This window comes from Sebastes fasciatus, chromosome 24 (genome assembly GCF_043250625.1).
Source record: "Sebastes fasciatus isolate fSebFas1 chromosome 24, fSebFas1.pri, whole genome shotgun sequence".
Taxonomy (NCBI): Eukaryota; Metazoa; Chordata; class Actinopteri; order Perciformes; family Sebastidae; genus Sebastes; species Sebastes fasciatus.
Genome location: NC_133818.1, coordinates 6763505 through 6784262, shown reverse-complemented (window position 1 = coordinate 6784262; position 20758 = coordinate 6763505). Strand labels below are relative to the sequence as shown.

The 20758-nt window shown below is 40.0% G+C and overlaps 1 protein-coding gene across 4 annotated transcripts in view; it reads left to right on the top strand.

The window, feature by feature from the left end:
* LOC141763105 (gamma-aminobutyric acid receptor subunit gamma-3-like) overlaps positions 1-20758 on the top strand; it is a 97828-nt gene that overhangs the window by 22412 nt on the left and 54658 nt on the right. For all 4 annotated transcript variants that reach the window (XM_074627419.1, XM_074627420.1, XM_074627421.1 and 1 more), the window contains one exon: positions 8703-8770. In XM_074627419.1, coding sequence (XP_074483520.1) covers positions 8703-8770 — 68 coding nt within the window. The remainder of the gene's footprint in view (positions 1-8702; positions 8771-20758) is intronic.

Sequence of the window (20758 nt, the reverse complement as noted above, 5' to 3'; positions counted from 1 at the left end):
CAGTCTCCAGAAAGTCATTGCACCCAGCCAAAAAATAGCCTTGTATATTTCCCCTGTAAAACCACTACTCATTTTTATATTTCGGTTTTTGTACAGATTTAGCAAACAAGATATGATGTATATAATTAGTGAGACAGATCTAGGCTAGCTCATTCCCTCTGCTCCTAGTCTTTGCGCTAAGCTAAGTTACCTTTGTCCTTGCTGCAGGTTCATATTTAACGGACAGACATGAGAGCACTATTGATCTTCTCATCTAGGCTAACAATTGGCATTAAAGCAAATAAGCATATTTCCCAAAATGCCAAACTATAGTGTTTCTAACCCTTTTGAACTCAGACTTTGGGCTACATAATTGTATTGTTGAAGGGACTGTCACAAAAAAACGATACTTCGGTACCAAGTCGATGCCAAAATTTTGAAAATGTAACAGGACTTGTTTTTCTACAGTTTCGCAGTTACCATAGGTACCGTCAGCATTCTGTCGTCCCAGGGACGATAGAAAATATGTTTGGGAGTTAGTAAACTCAGTATCGATGCTTCTAGTGGTCGCACCCTGTTTTTTTCCAGATAATTCTACATTGCGAACAACAAAACTGTGTTGAAATTGGCAGAATGAGAGCTAGTTAACGTTAGCTGTTAACTCCATGCAGGACTGGGATGCTTACCAGCTGCTAACAGCTAACTTTAACTAGCTCTCGTCCCACGAATATCAACATGGGAGGTGCCATTATGCTTACATTATGATGCGTTCAGGCCCTATTCAGTAGAAATGAGTATTGGGCGAATGTAGCGTTATCATGATGCGTTCAAATGTAATCTTGTAAAATGTAGTTTTTGGTGAGAAACTTGAATAAATCCAGTTGTTTGGAAGATGTTTTCACAGCAAAATAAAATAGATAATAGAGAGGGAATTATGACTTGTTTAACTTCCTAACAAAAAACAGTATTCAAACGGTAATAAAGGAGTGAATGTTGAAGTACATGGGATTTATTGTTTTACTTTTGTTTTTTTACCGTGGTGTCGAATTGGTATCGAGAATCGTGGAATTTCACTGGTATTGGTATTGTGACGTCACTATTTCTGAGTGTTTCAAACTTTACTACATAATTGTATTGTTGAAGGGAGTAATGGTTTGTGCACAAACACTGAATTGCAACTGCTTTATTTACGTATATGGCACTAGCAACAAGCCTTTTTTATCCAAAAGGTACAATTCGGCATTCATTTTTTTAATGAAAGTGTGCATAACACCTTGTTTGCAATAATAATAATTTACCTTTTAGTCCTGCATGTTCTACAGTTGTATAAGGAAAATATAACCAGCTCTTGTTTACATAGTTTCAGTCACATGAAACTATAGCAACAGAGACTGTATGCTCACCGCTGGCCGACTGTAGCAGCAGCAGCAGCAGCAGCAGCAGCAGTAACAGCTTTTCCATGCAAACCCAAACCAAAGGCAATGTAGGCTGCAGGGCTTTTACACATACTAACACGGGAGCAGAGAGGTCATGCATGACATGATGTGTGATTACTGTGGATGATATGGGCTGTACCAGTGCAGCAGAGTATGGAGTGATGGATTACAGTGTGTGTGCAGACTACACTCTTGTGGATCCATCCAACTGACTTGAACTATATGACCCATAACCGTGACTTAAAAGGATAACCGAACAGAGACTGTGCAGACTGTATTCGTGCCGCTGGAATAATCCAAATGAATTTACAGCAAAGTGACCAGACAAGGTTTTTGGATTCAATTCACTTTTTAATTTTGGGTCAATATTGAATGAATTCAGCTACTATTGTTCCGTGTTTTGTTCACAAATTCAACGGTGAAAACATTTTGAATTCGCTACCGCTCTGATTCACGCTTCAGGCTGGCTTCTTCTCCATAGCAACAGCAGCTAAGGCTCATAAATATTGTAGTATTTAGAGATATACACCGTGTCTGACTGGTGGACAAAGGTCTCTAAGACATGAAGCTGAGCTACGTAAAACCGGGGGTCATAATATAAACCTATAGGATTGTTAAATTATCAGGGAGAGTCCCATATTTCTGTAAGTTACATTGAGGATATTGTTGATGTGGAACCTATTATTCTCATTTTCTGGTTCATACTTGTATTTTGGGTTTCCACTACAACATGTTTACATGCTTTAATGTTCAAAAAGCTCTTTACTTTTCTCATACCGGCTGTGCTGCAGCACCTCCAGCACCGCTATAATTAGCTTTGTTTGAGGGCGGGTATGCTTTAGGGCGTGGCTACCTTGTGATTGACAGGTCGCTACCACGGCGTTATCCGGTCTGGGTGTTGTCCGTGTTTTCGTTTTAGAACTTTAACTCTTTCACTGTGTGTTTTCAGTTCATGAAAGTTAATTATGGTTGCAAAGAAAACCAAGATGGGGATGGCCAGAAACCAAAATGGCAACGTTAAAACGTAGTTCGCAAACCAATAATTGACGTCACGGTGACTATGTACACTTCTTATATACAGTCTATGATGCCTAAGTAGGTGCTTGGCAGGTATTATGCAAATGTGTTACTGGGTGACATCACCACGTTACAGAAGAAAAGGCGGGACTTCAAGTGAGGCGTTTCAGACAGTTCAGGAGCAGTGTTTCTCCCTTTGTTGTGGACTTTGGACTTTGTAACTTTGCAGACCTTTTACATACACAAAAAAAACTATATAACACACTAAAGGAAAGGGAAAAAGCACAAAAGCTTAAAAGGTCCCCTTTAACACAATTTATAATAAGTTTATTTTGGCTTTATAGGACAGAGTAGTACTTGTAATTGCAAGCCTTTATCAACCAATGTTTTTCTGTTGGAGCCACCTGAGGCAAATAGCTAGAGGGATTTAAGTACTGTAGATGACTTTTGGTAAACAGGACGTGATGAATTATTTTCCAGCACATTTATTTTGAAAGTGATGCCTGAAGACGTGAGGCTAGCCCTGGGGATATCATCTGACAGCCCTCTGAGGCCTGCAGTAATCTCAGTACAGTGCTCCTCCTCCTCCTCCTAGGACACTGAACATATGGGAGTTGAACGGTCAGCGGGGATATGTACATCTGCTGCATACTTGTGTGTGTATGTGTGTGTGTTTGCCAGGGCTGACAATGCGTAATGCATTTGTCATGCCAGCCAGGCCAAGCAGGCATAAAAAGCCCTTTCTTCTTAATCGAGGCCCACAGGGTAATGTGGTAATACAGATGGGGCCTGTCACGCTTTTTCTGAAAAGCAAGACGAGCAGGAGGAAGATGAGCAACATGACGAGGAGGAGGAGGACGGTTTCATCTGTCCCCCAGACTGTGGATCATGGTTTCTCCATTAGAAGCGGAGTCGATAGATAGATAGGTTGATAGCTAGCTTCTTCCCACATTGATTAGAAGTTCTTTTTTATTTTTCTCTTTGAGAGATGAAAGAGCGCAAAACAAGCTCTCACACAGATAGAAGTATAAAAAAGAAATAAATAAACGGCTCAGAAGAAGAATCTCTGTCCTGAATATTCTCTTTTACAGCCGCGTCATCATTACCTATGCACCATCCCGCATGAATCTGCCATGCGTTATTTGGACATATGTCAGGTCGGCTCAGCTTTTGTGATGGTTGTGTTTGCTCAAAGACACGCTCACTTCAGGAAGGAGGGGTAAAAAAAAGATTGACGAAAGGCTTGATATATAATACTGGACTGTAGTTATTTCCTTCTGGTAAATAACTCTAAGTGAAGAAGAAGTAGTGATTACTGTAACTCCGTAGAGCTGACTAATGTCTGTCTAAAACATGTCTTATGCAGAGTGTCATCCTCTACCTTGATTATCCACCGTGGTGTAAATTGAGGACAATTCCCTTCAGGTTGTCCCAGTTTCCAAATGCTGCTAAGCCGTAACAGATCAGCTTTGCACCCCGTGCTTCCACTTCTGTGGTCTTTAAATTGTCTACTGTAAACGGGTCCCACAGGAGGGACACTGTCACCTAGGTTCCCTCCAGGTGTTTCCGCCCCATAATCCAAAGACATACAGATGAATTGGACTCGTCGACATCGCCCAAATGTGTGAATAATGTTTATCTCTGTCTCAGACTGGCAGTGAGTCCTGGTGTTTCCCACCGCACGCTAGAATACCGGTCCCCTGGTCACCCTGAATGAACAATGAATGCATCTCTATAATTTGCTCGTCGTGATTATGCATTGTCCTGCGCGTCTCCGATGCCAGATTTCCCCAAATGGACGATAAAGATTTGATTCTGTGCTTGAACTCGGGCTTGATGCCCATTTCAGTAATTGTGCCAGACGGTACTCAAAAGAAATTTAGAGACGCCAGCCAGTGACCAGAAGGATGCCAAGAGGAAACCCTGCTGTTACTTGAACATGATTAAAAAGCAGAAAATTAACAGAAATACTCCTCTTCTGGGTGCAAGGGTGGTGGAGGGTAAACATATTACCAGATTTCAAGACATTTCACTGTAATTGCTAAAGGCAGCATTTAAAAGTAGGGATGTTCCTAACGACTAATTTCCCTGACGTCTAAACGGAAGTTTAAACTTCTAGTCGACTTGAAAATAGTCAAACAATGTTATCTTTAAGGTTAAAAATTGTGTATAAGAGCTATTTGAAATCCTTAATCACATTTTTCAATAACCAAATCGTATTTTAAATGCTGCTGAAATTAATATTTCTCCAGTGTGTGCTCCGGTCGCTGGGTTGTGTGGTGTAATATTTGATGAAATGCCAGCGGGTACTGTGGTCTAAGAAATGTGTGCAAGTTTTATTACCTTCTATCTTCTCGTCTCAGTCCAAAAGTCAAAATGTATTGAAAAAAGATAGATTTAATCATTTCCAAAATCCATAACATGTTTTTATCTAACAAAATATTCAACTTCAATCCGTATTTGTTGGCATTTAGCCTTTCAAAAACAACCTTTTCATTGTGGTCAAAAACCTGTTTACTCCCCTACACGCACTTGTGACAATGGGGCGGCCTAGCATAACAGCACCATAAATTACATTTATTTAACCACAAAAACATAATCATATTTTAACCATTTTTTTTTAGGTACATAACGTCATAAAATATTCCGACATTCGAAGCTTTATTCGAATACCGCATTCAAAACTTTGAATATAAAATCAACTAGTCGATTAGTAAAGTATTATCCGCATTTCATTATTATCAGCATTGCACTCTTTGAACTGGATGCAGTTAGGGATGCAACGATCCAACCTTTTCAGTCCTGATGCCGATACCTGGGCTTTTGGTATCGGCCGATACAGAATACAGATCCAATACCAGTGTTTAATTAATAAGCTGTATGCCTCACTGTGTGGAAATGATTGGGATCCTTCTTTTATGTGAATTACAATTCAAGTGTAAACCTTTTTAATGCAGCAACAAATTGGTCAAAACTTAAACAGGAATTCGAATTCCAATCTATAATGTATATAGTATATAAACATAGAATTTAATTTAATAGATCGGCCCCGTTGTCACTGATATCCGATCCAGCTGTTTGAGTCAGTATCGGCCCGATATTTGATCTAGTATCGGTGTCGGTGCATCCCTAATACATATTTCATCCTAAAGATCATGAGCTGAAGCATGGACAAATAATAATACTAATTACAGAAGTGCATCTGCATTGTTGTCCCTCATTGTCCAGTTGGTGGAGCAGAACATGCCGTTTGGAATTGAATCAAAGCCTCCCAGCAGGCCATCACTAACCAAAACTGTTTGCATCAGTGGCCCAAGCACAGCAGGTCCCCGGGGACATTACACGCAGATGTGCACACATGAACACACCCGCGTGCACGTCGATCCTGCTATTCAACATCCCAGAATTCCGAGTGTGAAGACAGTTTAACAATATAGAAAGTCTTCAATAGCAATGAACCATAAAGCACCATTAAAATGACTAGAACATGGGTCATGGATTCATTAAGGAGCTTGTTTCCCCAACATGTGACAAGTTACATAATTAAATTACATGCAAAGTGCCTTCATTTAGTGCTCTTAATTGATAGGGCTGCTGTCTGTAGAAATATAGATTCCACTTAAAGTCACAGTATTCTTTTACCTTTCTATTTGTACTGAGAAGATTTACTTGAGAATATATGTTCTCTGCTTCATATTCACACCTGGAAGCTGCTCTGTAAAACAGCACTCTTTTGTTTTTGACAGCGAGCCGCTTGACTGATTAAGGGTCGGGGGTTAAGCACACTGCTCGAAGACACCTTTTCTGCAGGGACGAAGGAGTATAAACATGCAAAGTTGAACATCATTTTGTGAGTTTTTTGCAATCTTGTGCAACATTGAGGCCGTGCTGATATCTTTTAAGGACAAGGCAGCAACAACGCATACGGAAACTGTAATAATATGATTGTACAGTGCAGATAAAAGAGGCAAAAGAAGAGCCTATAAATTCACAAAAGTGCTGCGAGTGGATGTGTAAAATATCTTGTCCATAAAACACCTTTAAGTTAACTTATTTTGGGCTTTTTTTCAATAAGTCTCCCCACTTTCAAAAAGGCTTCCCACAGCACTTGGCAGAACGTCTAACCTTTGGCACACAACATGACAGTAAATGGCAACTTGCCCTCCTCCACTTTCCCAGCCAGGCCGCAGATTCCAGACACGTCCGATCAGCGGGTCGCAAAATCCTGCAAAAATAATACAACTCTAACACTATCTCACGGGGGTAGGCGTACAAGAGCTCTCCCACATGCACCGTGCTTAACCTCATTCTGTGCGTTGTAACCATAACAGCTCAACGGGCATTTAGACTGTTATTTGAAAGAGGCTCTGCAGGTGTTGTGTTCAATAGCACTCGAAAAAAGGAGAAAACTGTGTTTGTGTGTCCAGCCGTGCCGTCACAGAAGTGAATAGCAGCAGTTAGGCTACAGCGTCATGTTGTGTAAAGAGTCAACGTATCCTCATTCAACGGTTCGTTTGATATCTTGCGAAAAGTTATTCCTCATTTTTCGTGCATTCTCATACAAAATATCCACGTGTTAATTTACATTTATACAGTCTTTTTAGAATAAACAACCGTCTTCAGAGGAAACAATTTGATTAGGTTTAGGAAAAAGATTGTGGTTTGGGTTCAAATAACTACGGAAGTGGCGTTACTTAAGTACGGAAGTTACGTGACAACTAAATCAACGTTTGGGTTAAAATAACTACAGAAGTGGCGTTACTTAAATACGGAAGTTATGTGACAAATAAGTCAACATTGGGGTTAAAAAAACAACAGAAGTGGCGTTACTTAAGTATGGAAGTTACGTGACAATTAAGTCAACGTTTGGGTTAAAAAACCAACAGAAGTGGTGTTACTTAAATACAGAAGTTATGTGACAGATAAGTTAACGTTTGGGTTAAAATAACTACAGAAGGGGCGTTACTTAAATACGGAAGTAATGTGACAGATAAGTCAACATTGGGGTTAAAAAAACAACAGAAGTGGTGTTACTTAAGTACGGAAGTTATTGAAAAATAAGTTAACGTTTGGGTTAAAATAACTACAGAAGTGGCATAACTTAAGTACGGAAGTTATGTGACAAAACAGCCATCGACTTCTGGTTTTACATGGGGTACGAACAGCGGTCTCCTGGGCAAAAGTCCAGTGATTTCGTGGGATATATACGAATTACAGTGCATTACTTTTCACAGGAATAGCTATGAGAACCGCGCGAAAGAGTGAGGGAGAAAAATGGTGCATGGGAAATATTTTGAAGCTTATTTTAATGGATCTAATGATGTCATGAAACTGATTCTTTGTATCCATTTTATTGGACAAATTGAAACCCGATGACGGCGCTTGACAAAATGTTAAGGGATCACCAAAATGATTGAAATGCAGCTTGTGGGGGACCAATCTGTACACTGAGTTCAAATGATCCAAAAACATTGAAGCCAGGGAGGCCCCACGTCATGTTAAACACTCCCTAACAGGTCTGAGTGGATGTATAACTTAGAGATTTAGAAAAGGCAGTGAGGAAAAGATCCTGCATCTTGCTGTGTGGCAATATATATATATAGATGTCTTGGGTCAAATTGATCCGGTAAACACCGGAGGGAAGGACAAACAGTTCATTAGCAGGGCAGATACATCATGTGTATTCTGAGAAAACATGTGACATGTTCTTTACAGGAAATATCCAAGGACACAGTTTTATAATGTAAAGGCCATCGTTCCTAAATGTTGATCAACCGTTCAGTTTTTTTCCTGCTGCATATCAGATTCATTTATTTCCGTTTTACAGTAATGAAACAAACAAAATTCTTCTTTGCAGCATTTAGGTCTGGTACCAATCCACATTTCTGTTGCTCCAATTTTCTCTTCCTGGAACAACCGAATGTTGTTGCCAAGCAAAATTAGCCAAGAATCCTACAGACTCGCTGGAAATGCTATTAATTGCCATGGTAACACGGTAACCGCTCCAGGAAGCACGGTGCAGCTTTTTTTTTTTCTGATTTCAAAAGTAAATCTTCTCTCTCTGGGTGGATGGTGGGGGAAGAAGGAAACTCATTGTATTCATCGAGGTGACACTGAATGATGATAGCCGTTGTTTTTAACTGGATTTTTGGTTACAGCATGAAAACACTGACAAATAAAATCTAATGATTGCATGTATAAATCTCACATGTCCCACCTACAATATGTGCAGCAACCATCACTCACTCTTCTTCCCTCTGGCTCTTGCAGTGAAACCTACAGTCATCGATGTGGGCATATATGTCAACAGCATCGGGCCTGTGTCGTCCATCGATATGGTGAGTTAAAGCCGTCTCTCTCTCCCCCAGCCACACACACGTATTTGTGAATTTTCTGGCATTAGCATCATCACACATGAGTGCTGTTATTTGGAGGTCATGTGGGCCACCACGGCTGTTTCTGTGCAGAAGGAAGCCAGGAAAGACAGGTGTGGACGCTTTGTTCACGTCCCGTGGATCAGCTGGGATTAAGCAAATGAGTTAAAAACCCAGACGAGTGATAGAAAATTTGCTATGGAAGCTCTCCGCTATGGAGTCAGACCCAATATCAGTAGGGGGGTCACGATTCTCCAGTTTTTGATTTAAACACGCAATTGTTAGACTATGAAGTCTTGATTCATAAAGATCAACAGATCATTGGATTTAAGCCCTGACAACTGTCATTGAACTCCCTTTTTATTTAGAACGTGTTTCAAAAATTAAACTACAATATAAAAAGCTGCATCTTTTCAATGTTAGTAACTGTGTGACCCACCTCAGTACATAATCATTACAAACATATAACATAAATCCTTCTGCAGAGCATTGCAGTGCTGTCATCTACAAAAATACGGTTTTGTTGTCATTTACTGTCGCACATTTTTCTCGCCTGTCTTTTTTTTGCTCTCTCTCTCTCTCTCTCTCTCTCTCTCTCTCTCTCTCTCTCTCTCTCTCTCTCTCTCTCTCTCTCTCTCTCTCTCTCTCTCTCTCCTGTGATCGCTTTGTGTCACCCATGGGTGTCTCAGACGGCGGAGGCGGGGCTTGTGTGCGCTAAGAGACGGCACTCAGTCGTCTGCTAGCTTGTTGTCGCTGTTGTTGTTGTTTGTGTTGTTGTGCCGGGAGATGTATTGACGTAACGTTAAACCAAGTAAGAGTAAAAGAGCTATGAGTGTCAAAATGTCATAGGCATGCAGGAAGTGCCTTGAGTATCGTAGCGACAGAGGCGGCCCACATTTCCCATCATGCCTGCCGAGTTCCGAGTTCTGGACTGAGTAGTTTAAGGGCGCTTTCACATTAGGTACGATTGATCCGTACCGTGCCCCAGTACGATTGATCCCCCTTGCCGCTCAGCTTTCACATTAGTAAAGTTGGTCCGTACCCGAGTACACTTGCGTCATAATCCACGTGTATTTGTTTATGTTGAGATCATCTGTTCTAGTGGCATCGTAAAACATAAAACATAAAACGTACCATTACTGTTGTCGTTAGTCTTTCCAACAATCACCAACTCTGGTTTGGTTGAAATAAACTCTTATTTCACAGAGTTTGATGTGAAAATAGGCCGACTCTACACGTTGTCTCCCCCTCCACCCCGTTTCTCTCTCTGCCCGCTGAGCAGCTGAGCGGCTCTCGTTCTTCGCAGACAGACCATTAAATCAGCTAAATAAAATAACAAACATCACTCAACCCCAGCACCTATTGTCTATATTTTAAGGAACCTCTCAGCTGCCTTCCTGCTGTATCATCCACGACCGTGCAGTTTAGAGGATGAGATCGGCACATGATGCGCGCATGCACAGACATAGATATGAAACACATTTATGTATACAGATTTCGGAGGAGATCTGCGCTTTGCCCTTTCAAAACTACTTGCTAACTGCTAAGGTTACTCACGTTAAATAGCGGTCCACTTCCGTGTTTTGGTACGGTTGGCTTTCACACCTGATGCGAACGGTACCCGAGTACACATGATACGTACTCCAGACCACCTTTTCAAGTGGACTCGAGTATGGATTGACGAACCGTGCCCGAGTACGGTACGCAGCGTTCACACTAATAAATCAAACTGGACTTTGGGGACAAGTGTACTCGGATCCGGGCCCGGGTCCCTAATTCAAAGCACCCTAAGTTTGCTGTTTGATTGTAATGTAATGTGTGTGTTCAGAAGATGGTGGTTTATGTTGGTAATAGTGATTTTTGTGCTGGTTTATAGTTTTAACCATGAGTGAGAAGGCTGTTACAGCTGTATTTTTCATTCGGCCGCACGCACGTAAGTGGGTAGATGGGACGGAGAGAAAAAACGAATCATCCATCCTGCTTTTGATTGAGATCGGAAACTAATTTCGATCTATTTGCGATTTATAAACAAAGTCATGACAGCCCTAGCAGTTAGTGACTCTGTGGGGAGGAGACCTCTGGCTTGTTTTTCTGCTTTTTTAGCTTTATTTAGTAAGTGGCTCTTTTGCACCAGCATTGAAATTCCCAGAATAAATGATGACTAGAAGGAGAAAATGGTTTTGGAAGAAGACCAGGACACGGATCAATGCATATTTCATTATAGAAGTTCTGATCAGATGCCCATAAAACCATCTGAAATGCTGAAACTGAAAGGCTTGATGTGCGGTAATGAGAAAATAGCTACTATTCAGACAACTTAAAGCATAAGCAGTCTGTTGTTTGGCCTCGAGTGAGATGAGCTCGACTAAATGGATGCAGCCTTTCATTGTGTATAATGCAAAAGGGCCCATTCAATCGCTGTCAATACACTCACATATTATATTTTACCGCTTGAAAGTTCTCTCTCAAAACATCATAAATGTGTTGCTTTGCAAATATTAACTGAGCTAGAAACGATAATGAAAGCGTTTTATCTCTGAACCCGCCAGATCACCAGATGTTGAGTTGTGACTGTTGCCTAGCAACATTAAATATTCTCAGATATAAAAGCAATTTAGTCTTTTTTTTACTGTCAGCACTTGCCTGCGACTTATATTATTTAAGACTACATCGGCTCACTCTGAATTAAATTACAAAAAATAAAATGAATTAGTGCATGGACAAATGTGCTGCACTGAATGTCATTCCTGAGTGCAATGCTGTGCTTGACTTTATTATCAATATTTTCCAGAAATTAATTAATAAAATCTGTGAAAATGATGTTAATATCTGCTGGCAAGTAAGAGAGCGAGCCTGTTTTTCATGTTTTTCAGATAGAGGTTTGGCACAGTGGAGTATATTTTAAATGAGTTGTTCCAAATTAACCCCATTAATTAATGCCAGATCATTACTATGCAGTCATTTAGCAGAAGACATTTAGGATTCCTTCCAAAGTGCAATTGGGTAAATTCAATTTTGGATGCAAAATGGTGCAGTTGAACTCGTAGTTCGTTAAGTTGTTTTTGTACTCTGGACTCGGAGGAGCCAACAGGAGATGCACTTTGGAAAATACTGTGAACTTTGCAGTCACTGCAGATGTCGTGCGTCCTTTTTTGTCGCTCTTCCTGAGATTTCTTCAATTTTTTTCTCTGTTAAAGGGGTATTTAGGGAGTTTTTTTCCATATCTGAATTGAAGGATCTATCTTTAGACCCTCGATTCGATATCCTCTAGGGTGTTGTATGCTGGACAGATTGTAAAGCCCCTTGAGGAAAATTTCTGATATGTGATATTGGGCCATACAAATAACTGAGCTTGACTCGAGTTGTAATCCTCAGTATTTCAGTCCTGGTTGATTTGAGACACCCGTAGTTGCCGTGGTAACAGCAAGTGCGGTTCAATACTGCAGGTCCCTCAATTGTGGAGGCAGTAAACACTTGTTGAACATCTACATTGTCAGAAATACAAAGCCAGGAGCAGGCAGATGACCCGCTGTACGGAGCCGGGAATGAAGGCTGGCGTGCAGCTAGCTGGCTAGCATATAGTCGATCTAATAAGCATAATTTGCATAATGAGGCAGAATTGCATAAATCAATGTAAAAAGACGTGTAAAGAAAAGAATACAGAAATAATTAAGTCTAGGGAAATAAATAAGTGGTAAAATACTGAAGGAAAATCGTGCAAAAATAAATAATACGTAAATAAATACATACATTTAAAAATAAATATAAGATAAATAAAAAATAAATACATTTAAAAATGTATAAAAATAAATACATAAATAAAAGGGAAAATTAAACAAAGGAGTAAATAAATAAGAGAAATATTACAAAGATAAATAAATAAAGAAGCAAATTAAAACAGAAATATAAATTTGTCACATTTTATCAATTAATTAATGGCTACATTTTTAAAATATTATTTTTGCTACATTTAACATATTTATTTATTTATCAAATCATTTGTTTATTTATTCTTTTATTTTTTAATTTTGGCAGGTTCCATCCTCCATATATAGAGAAGTAATTACTAAGTGTAAATGCACTGAGCAAGATCAACGCACTATTTATTGGCTGTAAAAGGCGGACCATAAATAGTATAAAAAATTGGGGTTTGTTTTCATTAAAATAGCAAGGACTATAAATACAGTAAATGAGTCTAAACATATATATGCCCCGAAAGAAACTGAACATAATCTTGACAAATGCATGATCTGTTGCAGGGCTGAGTGCTTTAAATTTATTTATTTATTTATTTAAAAAGGATCCCCATTAGCTGATACCAATGGCACCAGCTAGTCTTCCTGGGGTCCGAAATCATGTACATTAATTTATCACATACATACTATATACAACATCACATTTGTGTTACACTAATAACACTCAAATTTTCAAACATATATAAATTTCAAATTTCAAATTTCAAATTCATACACAAATCTTCCACAATTTTTTATTTATTTATTTTTTTTTTTGTTTAGCCTCAAGGCCCATCATCAGGGAAAAAGGAACAAAGAAAACAAAGAAAACCATACATGACCAACACTGGACTATCGATCAGCTGTTTAAGTAATGTATTCGTAGATGGTATTTGAATGTGGATTTGTTAGAGGATTGACGGATGTGAAGAGGGCAGCTATTCCAGTGAGTGATGGCGCGGTAAATGACCGTCTTTTTTAAGGCATTCGATTTTGGGTGAGGTAACATGAGTTGGCCATCACCCGCTGTTCTAGTGAAATGACTGTGAACGTCCCTGCATCTGCTAATTTGACTGTATAAAAACTCGGGTTTAGTAGAATAAATGCTGTTACTAAAGAATGTCGCTGTGCTTAAGGCAAGTCTTTTCTCTACTGGTAACCATGACAGTTTATGATGCATGCTGTCTGTGTTCGTTCTCATGGGGCAGTGTAACACAAGTCTTGCAGCTCTGTTTTGTGCAATTTGTAGTTTCCGCAGTATGCTTTTCGGTGCAGAAGACCATACAGGTGAGCAATAGTCCAGGTGGCTTAAACTTAAAGATTTAACTACTTGTCCCAGAACGTGTGCTGGAACATACGGAAGGCATTTTTTTGCCATGGAGATACCATTTCCCATTTTCCTGACAATTGTTTCTATGTGCTCGACCCATGACAGTTGATTGTCTATGGTTAGTCCCAGTAATGTGACCTTATCCACCTGCTGTATAGGTTCACTGTCCAAGTAGAGATTCATTGTGGGCATAGATGACAGCTTATGACTAGATCCAAAAATAATGGATTTGGTTTTTGAGATATTTAGTACCAACTTATTTTGTTTTATCCAATCGTAGACCAAGTTTAGGTCTGAAGATAGAACTTGGTCTAGTTCGCCGCTTGTATTTGCTGCGTAATACAGTGTGGAATCATCGGCGTACATTTGTATACTGGCTTTATGCAATACAGATGGCAAGTCATTTGTGAAGATGGAGTACAGGAGAGGTCCAAGACAGCTGCCCTGCGGCAGGCCACAGTTAAGCCCTTTACTGTTAGACATGCTGCCATTGTAATACACCCTTTGTGTTCTGCATAAAAGATAATTCTTCATAAATGTGATTGCAGTTGATCTAAATCCATAACGTTGTAGTTTATTAATTAAAAGGTCATGATCTATGACATCAAATGCCGCGCTGAAATCCAGTAACACTGCACCTGTTATCCTAGAATTATCTATCTCTTTTAGCCAGTCGTCTGTCATTTGCGTTAGTGCAGAACAAGTGGAGTAGTGATGTCTGTAAGCATGTTGAAATCTAGTGTACAGGCCATTAGAGTCAAAGTAATCTTGTATTTGTGAATGGACTATTCTCTCCATCAGTTTGCTTAGTACAGGGAGAATACTGATGGGTCTGCTGTTCTGCCCAGTAAATGTTAATCTGCCATCTTTAGGTAAGGGAATTATTTTACCTTCTTTCCAAATACTAGGATATATACCTTCCATTAGACATTTATTTAATATGTGACATATGGGACCAGAAATGTAATCGGCTGAGAGACAAAGTACCTTACTGTCCAGCATATCAGTGCCTACGGAGCCATAATCAGGAAGGGCTTTTAACAACTTCCTTACTTCACTCTCATCCACACTGTTAAACTGAAATGAACAACTTTTGTTAATCATTATATTTTTACTTATAAGGTTGAGAGTATTGGAATCCATGTTGCTCATATTCTTCCTTAGTGCATCGACCTTATTCACAAAGTAATCATTAAAATAATTGGCTATGTCAAATGGTTTAGTCAAAAACCTGCCATCCGACTGAACAAAAGAAGGGCTCCCAGTTTTATTTCTCCCCATTATTTCATTTAAGGTTCTCCAGAGTTCTTTACCATCTAGTTTCACTGCATTTATTTTATTTTTATAATATTCCTTTTTCATGCTTTTATTCTGTTTTGTCACTTGGTTTCTCAATTGACAATATTTTAGTCTGTCTTCCACAGATCCTGACTTTGCTAATGTGGATTTGGCTTTGTCTCTCTGTTTCATAAGGTCTTTTAAAGACTCATTCAACCATGGAGCTGGTCTGGATTTGGCAGTATACTTCTTCATGGGAGCATGGTTGTCGACAATCCTCATAAAGATGTTCATAAAAATATGTAAAGAAGCCTCAGGCTCCTGTGTAGCATACACATCGGCCCAGTTTACATTCCTGACATCCTCCAAAAAACGTTCTGAGATGAATTTCTTATACATTCTCTTATTAATAATTTTGACACCACATTTAGGAATTTTGGTTCTCCTGGTAATAGCTATAATGTTATGGTCACTGAACCCTACAGGTAGAGAGACTGGTTTAGTGCAGCGCTCAGGAGCATTTGTGTAAATATGGTCGATGCAAGTGGCAGATGTATGACCAGCACTGTTAGTACAGACTCTGGTCGGTTGAGAAATCATCTGTGATAGATTACAAGCACTGACTAGTGACACCATCTTCTTTTTCATCGGGCATTGACTTGCAAGCCAGTCAATATTCATGTCCCCTAATATGAAAATTTCACCATTCACATCTGCAGCTCTGTCAATTAGTTCACATAAGTCATTCAGATAATGAGTATCAGTTCCTGGAGGCCTGTAGCAACAGCCTATCAAGATTGGTTTTAAGTGAGGAAGATGTACTCTAACCCATAAGGATTCTAAGTTATTTGGCATGAGCTCAGCACACAGTGTTGCAGGAAAATTGTTTTTTATATATATCGCTACTCCACCTCCATGTATATTTCTGTCCCTCCTGAAGATGTTATAGCCATCAATAGATACCTCAGCATTCTGGATAGTTACATCCAAGTGGGTCTCAGACACAGCCAAGATGTGGATGGTGTTATTCTGAGTGAGATTGTTCAGTTCATGTACCTTATTTCTGACACTGCAGATATTCAAATGAGCCATAATAAGGCCCTTTGTAGGAGATGTTAACATGCTGAAAATCATAATTTTAAATATGTTCTTACATTTTTTTGGTTTGTATAAACTGTGATGGCATTTAGTGGTTTGAAATGAATCACAGAAAATAATATGGAATGAGAGCGTTTGTTAGTCATTGTCTGTGTGGTTATCTCCAAGATGTTAGAATGCAGTAGAGATAGTAACCTGCATGGAATAATCCTACCTCCATGATAGTCCCAGCAGCAGGTCATTTATTCACCAAATTTATCCAGTTCATTGCTGTCTCTTATATAGAGAACTTTTGCTGCCTCTGGCGTCGATCCATTCAACTTAATGAATACTTTGCAATTCATAGTCCAAGTTGCCTGGATCTTGTTTTGTTTTCTTAATATGCGTGCTCGTCTAGCGATGTCCGCGTTCTTCTTGGTGAGGTGTTCATTGATGTACACATTAGACCCCTTTAGTTTCCTTCCTTGCCTGAGGAGCGCATACTTTTTCTTCCTGTTGGTGAAGCGGATTAATATTGCTGGTGGCGCATCTTTGTTTTTGCTGGGCAGAGTGTGACAGGCTTCGATGTCATCGCTGTCAACAAGAATGTTTTTACTCTCCAAGAAGCCCACTACTTGTTGTTCCAGTGACTCTTTTTCGGCCTCGGAAACATCGACCCCGCGCCGGGCAGCGGTTTCCACGGAGGCCGCTGCCACCCTGGCATAGGACTGATGCCTCGTCTTCAGGCCGCTGATGATTAGATCGTTCATCCGTGAGTATTGTTCGAGATCAGACACTCGATTCTCCAGGAATGTAATCTTTATGTCTTTTTCCATGTTTTGCTTTTTAAGTGATTGGACTTCTCCCATCAGCTCCATTATCCTCTTTTGTTGAACGGCAACCGTTGCGAGCTCGGCTGACATGAAGTCGAGCGATTTTTTAATCTCTTCCATCTCCTCATCGGGGATGGTTGCAGGTTTCCTCGGCATTTTGCTGTGCCGCAAGCAGTTCAAGTGTGTGTGAATTACGATATTAAGTCACCGAGTCACGATATTGGGCAAATAGAACAGCAACAGCTTCCGCGTTGTCGGCGTTGTCGGCTGTCACTCAATTAAGACACAAAAAGATTGCACAGGTGTTACGCAATATAAAGATAATGTATATAATAGCACACTGGTCATCGCTCCTACTGAAGCCCCTGCAGGATGATTCAGCAAGTAAATAGAGGGCTCTTGATAACACTGATGGGGCTTATTTTACCATGATGACTTCCTTCCTGCAGTACCCTGCCTGCTTATTAGATGGCTGCTTACAAAAGACATCAATCAATTGACACTACAGATAAAACCCGTGCTTTTATTTCAAACTAAAGCCACTGAGAAGTTCGCATTGAAAAGCAGACTGTCTGCACCAGTAAACAGCTTTCTGGTTAGAAGTGAGCTGATATGAAGAGAAATCAACAAAATGGACCAGACGCCCATGGCTAAATGTGATGAAAGAGACGTCTGAGCAGACCTCAGATTACCTTTCACTGGCCAATCAGAACTGAGTATTCAACAAAGCTGTGTAATATTAAGCAAAGAGGCACAATGCCAGTGTGTACTGCACTAGGCAGAGGGGCAGCGTGGGAACACGGACAGAAGATCAACCTCAGAAACCTGCTGAATCTCAGCAGCATCTAATAATTAACCAATTCATAACTTGCACTTTAATTTAACTTAAAAAAAAGAAAGGATAAACTTGATTTGAAGCACCCAGGTTGCAGACTTCAGAAAAAAACTAAGTCAATCCTTGTTTTCGTGCATTTTCCTACAAATGTCCAGCAACACGTGACCCACAACACGCCTTTCACGTTTTTACTAGGGCTGTCAAAATGAACGTGATAATAAGGCGCTGATGCAAATTAGTTTTAACTAAGGCCGTCAGTCAATTGAAATACCTAATCGTGATTAATTGCATATTTTTTATCTGTTCATTAGTACCTTAAAGGCAGATTTGTTAAGTATTTAATACTCTTTTCAACACGGGAGTGGGCAAATATGCTGCTTTATGCAAATGTATGCATATATTTATTACTGGAAATCAATTAACAACACAAAACAATGACAAATATTGTCCAGAAACCCTCACAGGTACTGCATTTAGCATAAAACAATATGCTCAAATCATAACATGTCAAACTGCAGCCCAACAGGCAACAACAGCTGTCAGTGTGTCAGTGTGCTGACTTGACTATGACTTGCCCCAAACTGTATGTGATTATCATAAAGTGGGCATGTCTGTAAAGGGGAGTCTCGTGGGTACCCATAGAACACATTTTTATTCACATATCTGGAGGTCAGAGGTCAAGGGACCCCTTTGAAAATGGCCATGCTAGTTTTTCCTAGCCAAAGTCTAGCGTAAGTTGGTTGCTACTAATGAATTCCTTAGGTTTTTTAGTTTCATATGATGCCTGTACCTTCACTCCAGCCTTAAAACTGAGCCCGCTACAACCTCTGAAAGACAGAATAGCGATTGGGTGTTTTGAAGTGGGGTTGTATAAGGTACTTATCCATACTCAGTGTATTACCTACAGTAGAAATATTTATTTGACATACATTTTCTCTACCTAAAAAAACATGTTTTTCCCTTGTTGCTGAGCCATACACATTCCTGCTGCGACACTGAATTAAAACAAGGCGCATCAGTTACAAGAACATAAAAGTAGGCGTACTTATGGAAAATAACTCTTGGAATTACATGCATTGGGAAGAAATGCATCCGTATTTCAAAGAAGTCCCCGTTTCTAAAGTGTTGAGCTGTTTCAGGATGTCCTTGTTTCTATTTATAACTTGTATGCAAATCATGTTTATTCCAGCGTTCATTTCAAGTGAGAAAATCACATGATTTCTATGCTGTACTTTTGTACTGCACAAATGTCCATCCTTATAAATCTATGTTAAAATTGAGGTGGAATGCAGCTTCTACAAAATAGGACAACTCCACTCACACTATCGGGGGTAATAGAGTTGTTGTGAATTAAAACCTCCCATAGTGGGTCAGTGAGGCATGGCCGGGCTCGGCTCGCTGCGGGAGCCCAAACTTTGTTTCAGCGGCGAGCCGCGTCCCGTTGTGACATTCCAGTGATTTTCCTCAGTGTACGCGCTGATTGGCTTCACCCTGTCAGGGTCGGTGGACGCCGGTCAGTGGGATGCGAATCCCCGGCCGCCCTCGGGGGCTGACTGGACTGGAATTAGTGCGGAGTCACAACTCTGTTATCTCGCTCTCTGTCTTCCCCTTTTATCCATTTCTGTCCAGAAATATAATGTCAGGGAGAAAATAACTGATTTCTTTCAGCGTGGCCTGGCATGGCTCGCCTTGGCCTTGTTTTTTTTACACTTTTTTTACACATTCACACTGCTCTCCTCTTCTTGCTTAGTTGATCCCTCATGTGACCTCCATTTAGCGTGTTCGCTCCCTCTGAACTGCACGGTCGCGTATCCCAGTGTGTGTGTGACTTCTTCATGAAAAACCAGGTCAAATCCTTCGGGTGTATAAGATGCATGATCCATATTGATCACACACACACACACACACACACACACACACACACACACACACACACACGTATTATCGGTCTCCAGCGCAACGAGTCGACGTAGACCAAACTCCAGGAAGCTCCTCATCTGCCTTTCAACTAAACACATTATCTTTCCTCATTTGCTCCAACGGTAATGGCCACTGGCTGGGATGATGCAACGCCAAATGAAGCTGATAGTAATTTAGGACGTACTGTGATGAATGGTTGAGTGATTAAACAGCATTAGCGGCATTAAAGTCAAGCGAAAGCGCTGGTCTTTTATAGCCGCTGCTGGGAGAGTCAGATAACACAGACGGTAAATTAACAGACAAAGATGGACGCACTTTGACATCAACGCTATGTTGTTGTCGCCTATTCTCGAAGCCAGCGAATGAGCGGCACCTTGAATTTACCGCTCTGCTATTGAGCACGCCACTGTGTATCAACCAGGCGTAGAAATTATTAGGACCACCTGCTCTGTCCATGAAATAGGCTGATTATGTGAAACCAAGTGGAAGCCATGATTCCCTATTGATACCACCGATGCTAAACCCACCTGAGGAATGAAATGGAGGAGGGACTTGAAGATGTTCAAGCCTGACACTCAAAAGCATGTGTGCTTCAATCAAAGACAGGTGGTTTTATCTCCATAGATGATTAACTGCTGTAAGAAACATAATGCTGGTGGAGGAATACAGCCCTAACTCTATTATATTATTCTTTTTTTGCCTAAATACAGTCAAATTTTAAGAAATTGAGAATTTAAATATCAGATTCAGCCTTAAAAACTATAAAAAAACTAGTCAAGCAATTGCTTAATAAATAGAAAAGTGTCCATCACAGCTGCCCAAACACCAAGGTAGGGCTGCACAATTAATTTAATATTAATTGTGATCTTTTTAAATGTGAAAGTGCGTTAAAAATATTTTGTCGCTAAAATCAATAAATAACCTTGATCTCAATATATCATTTTG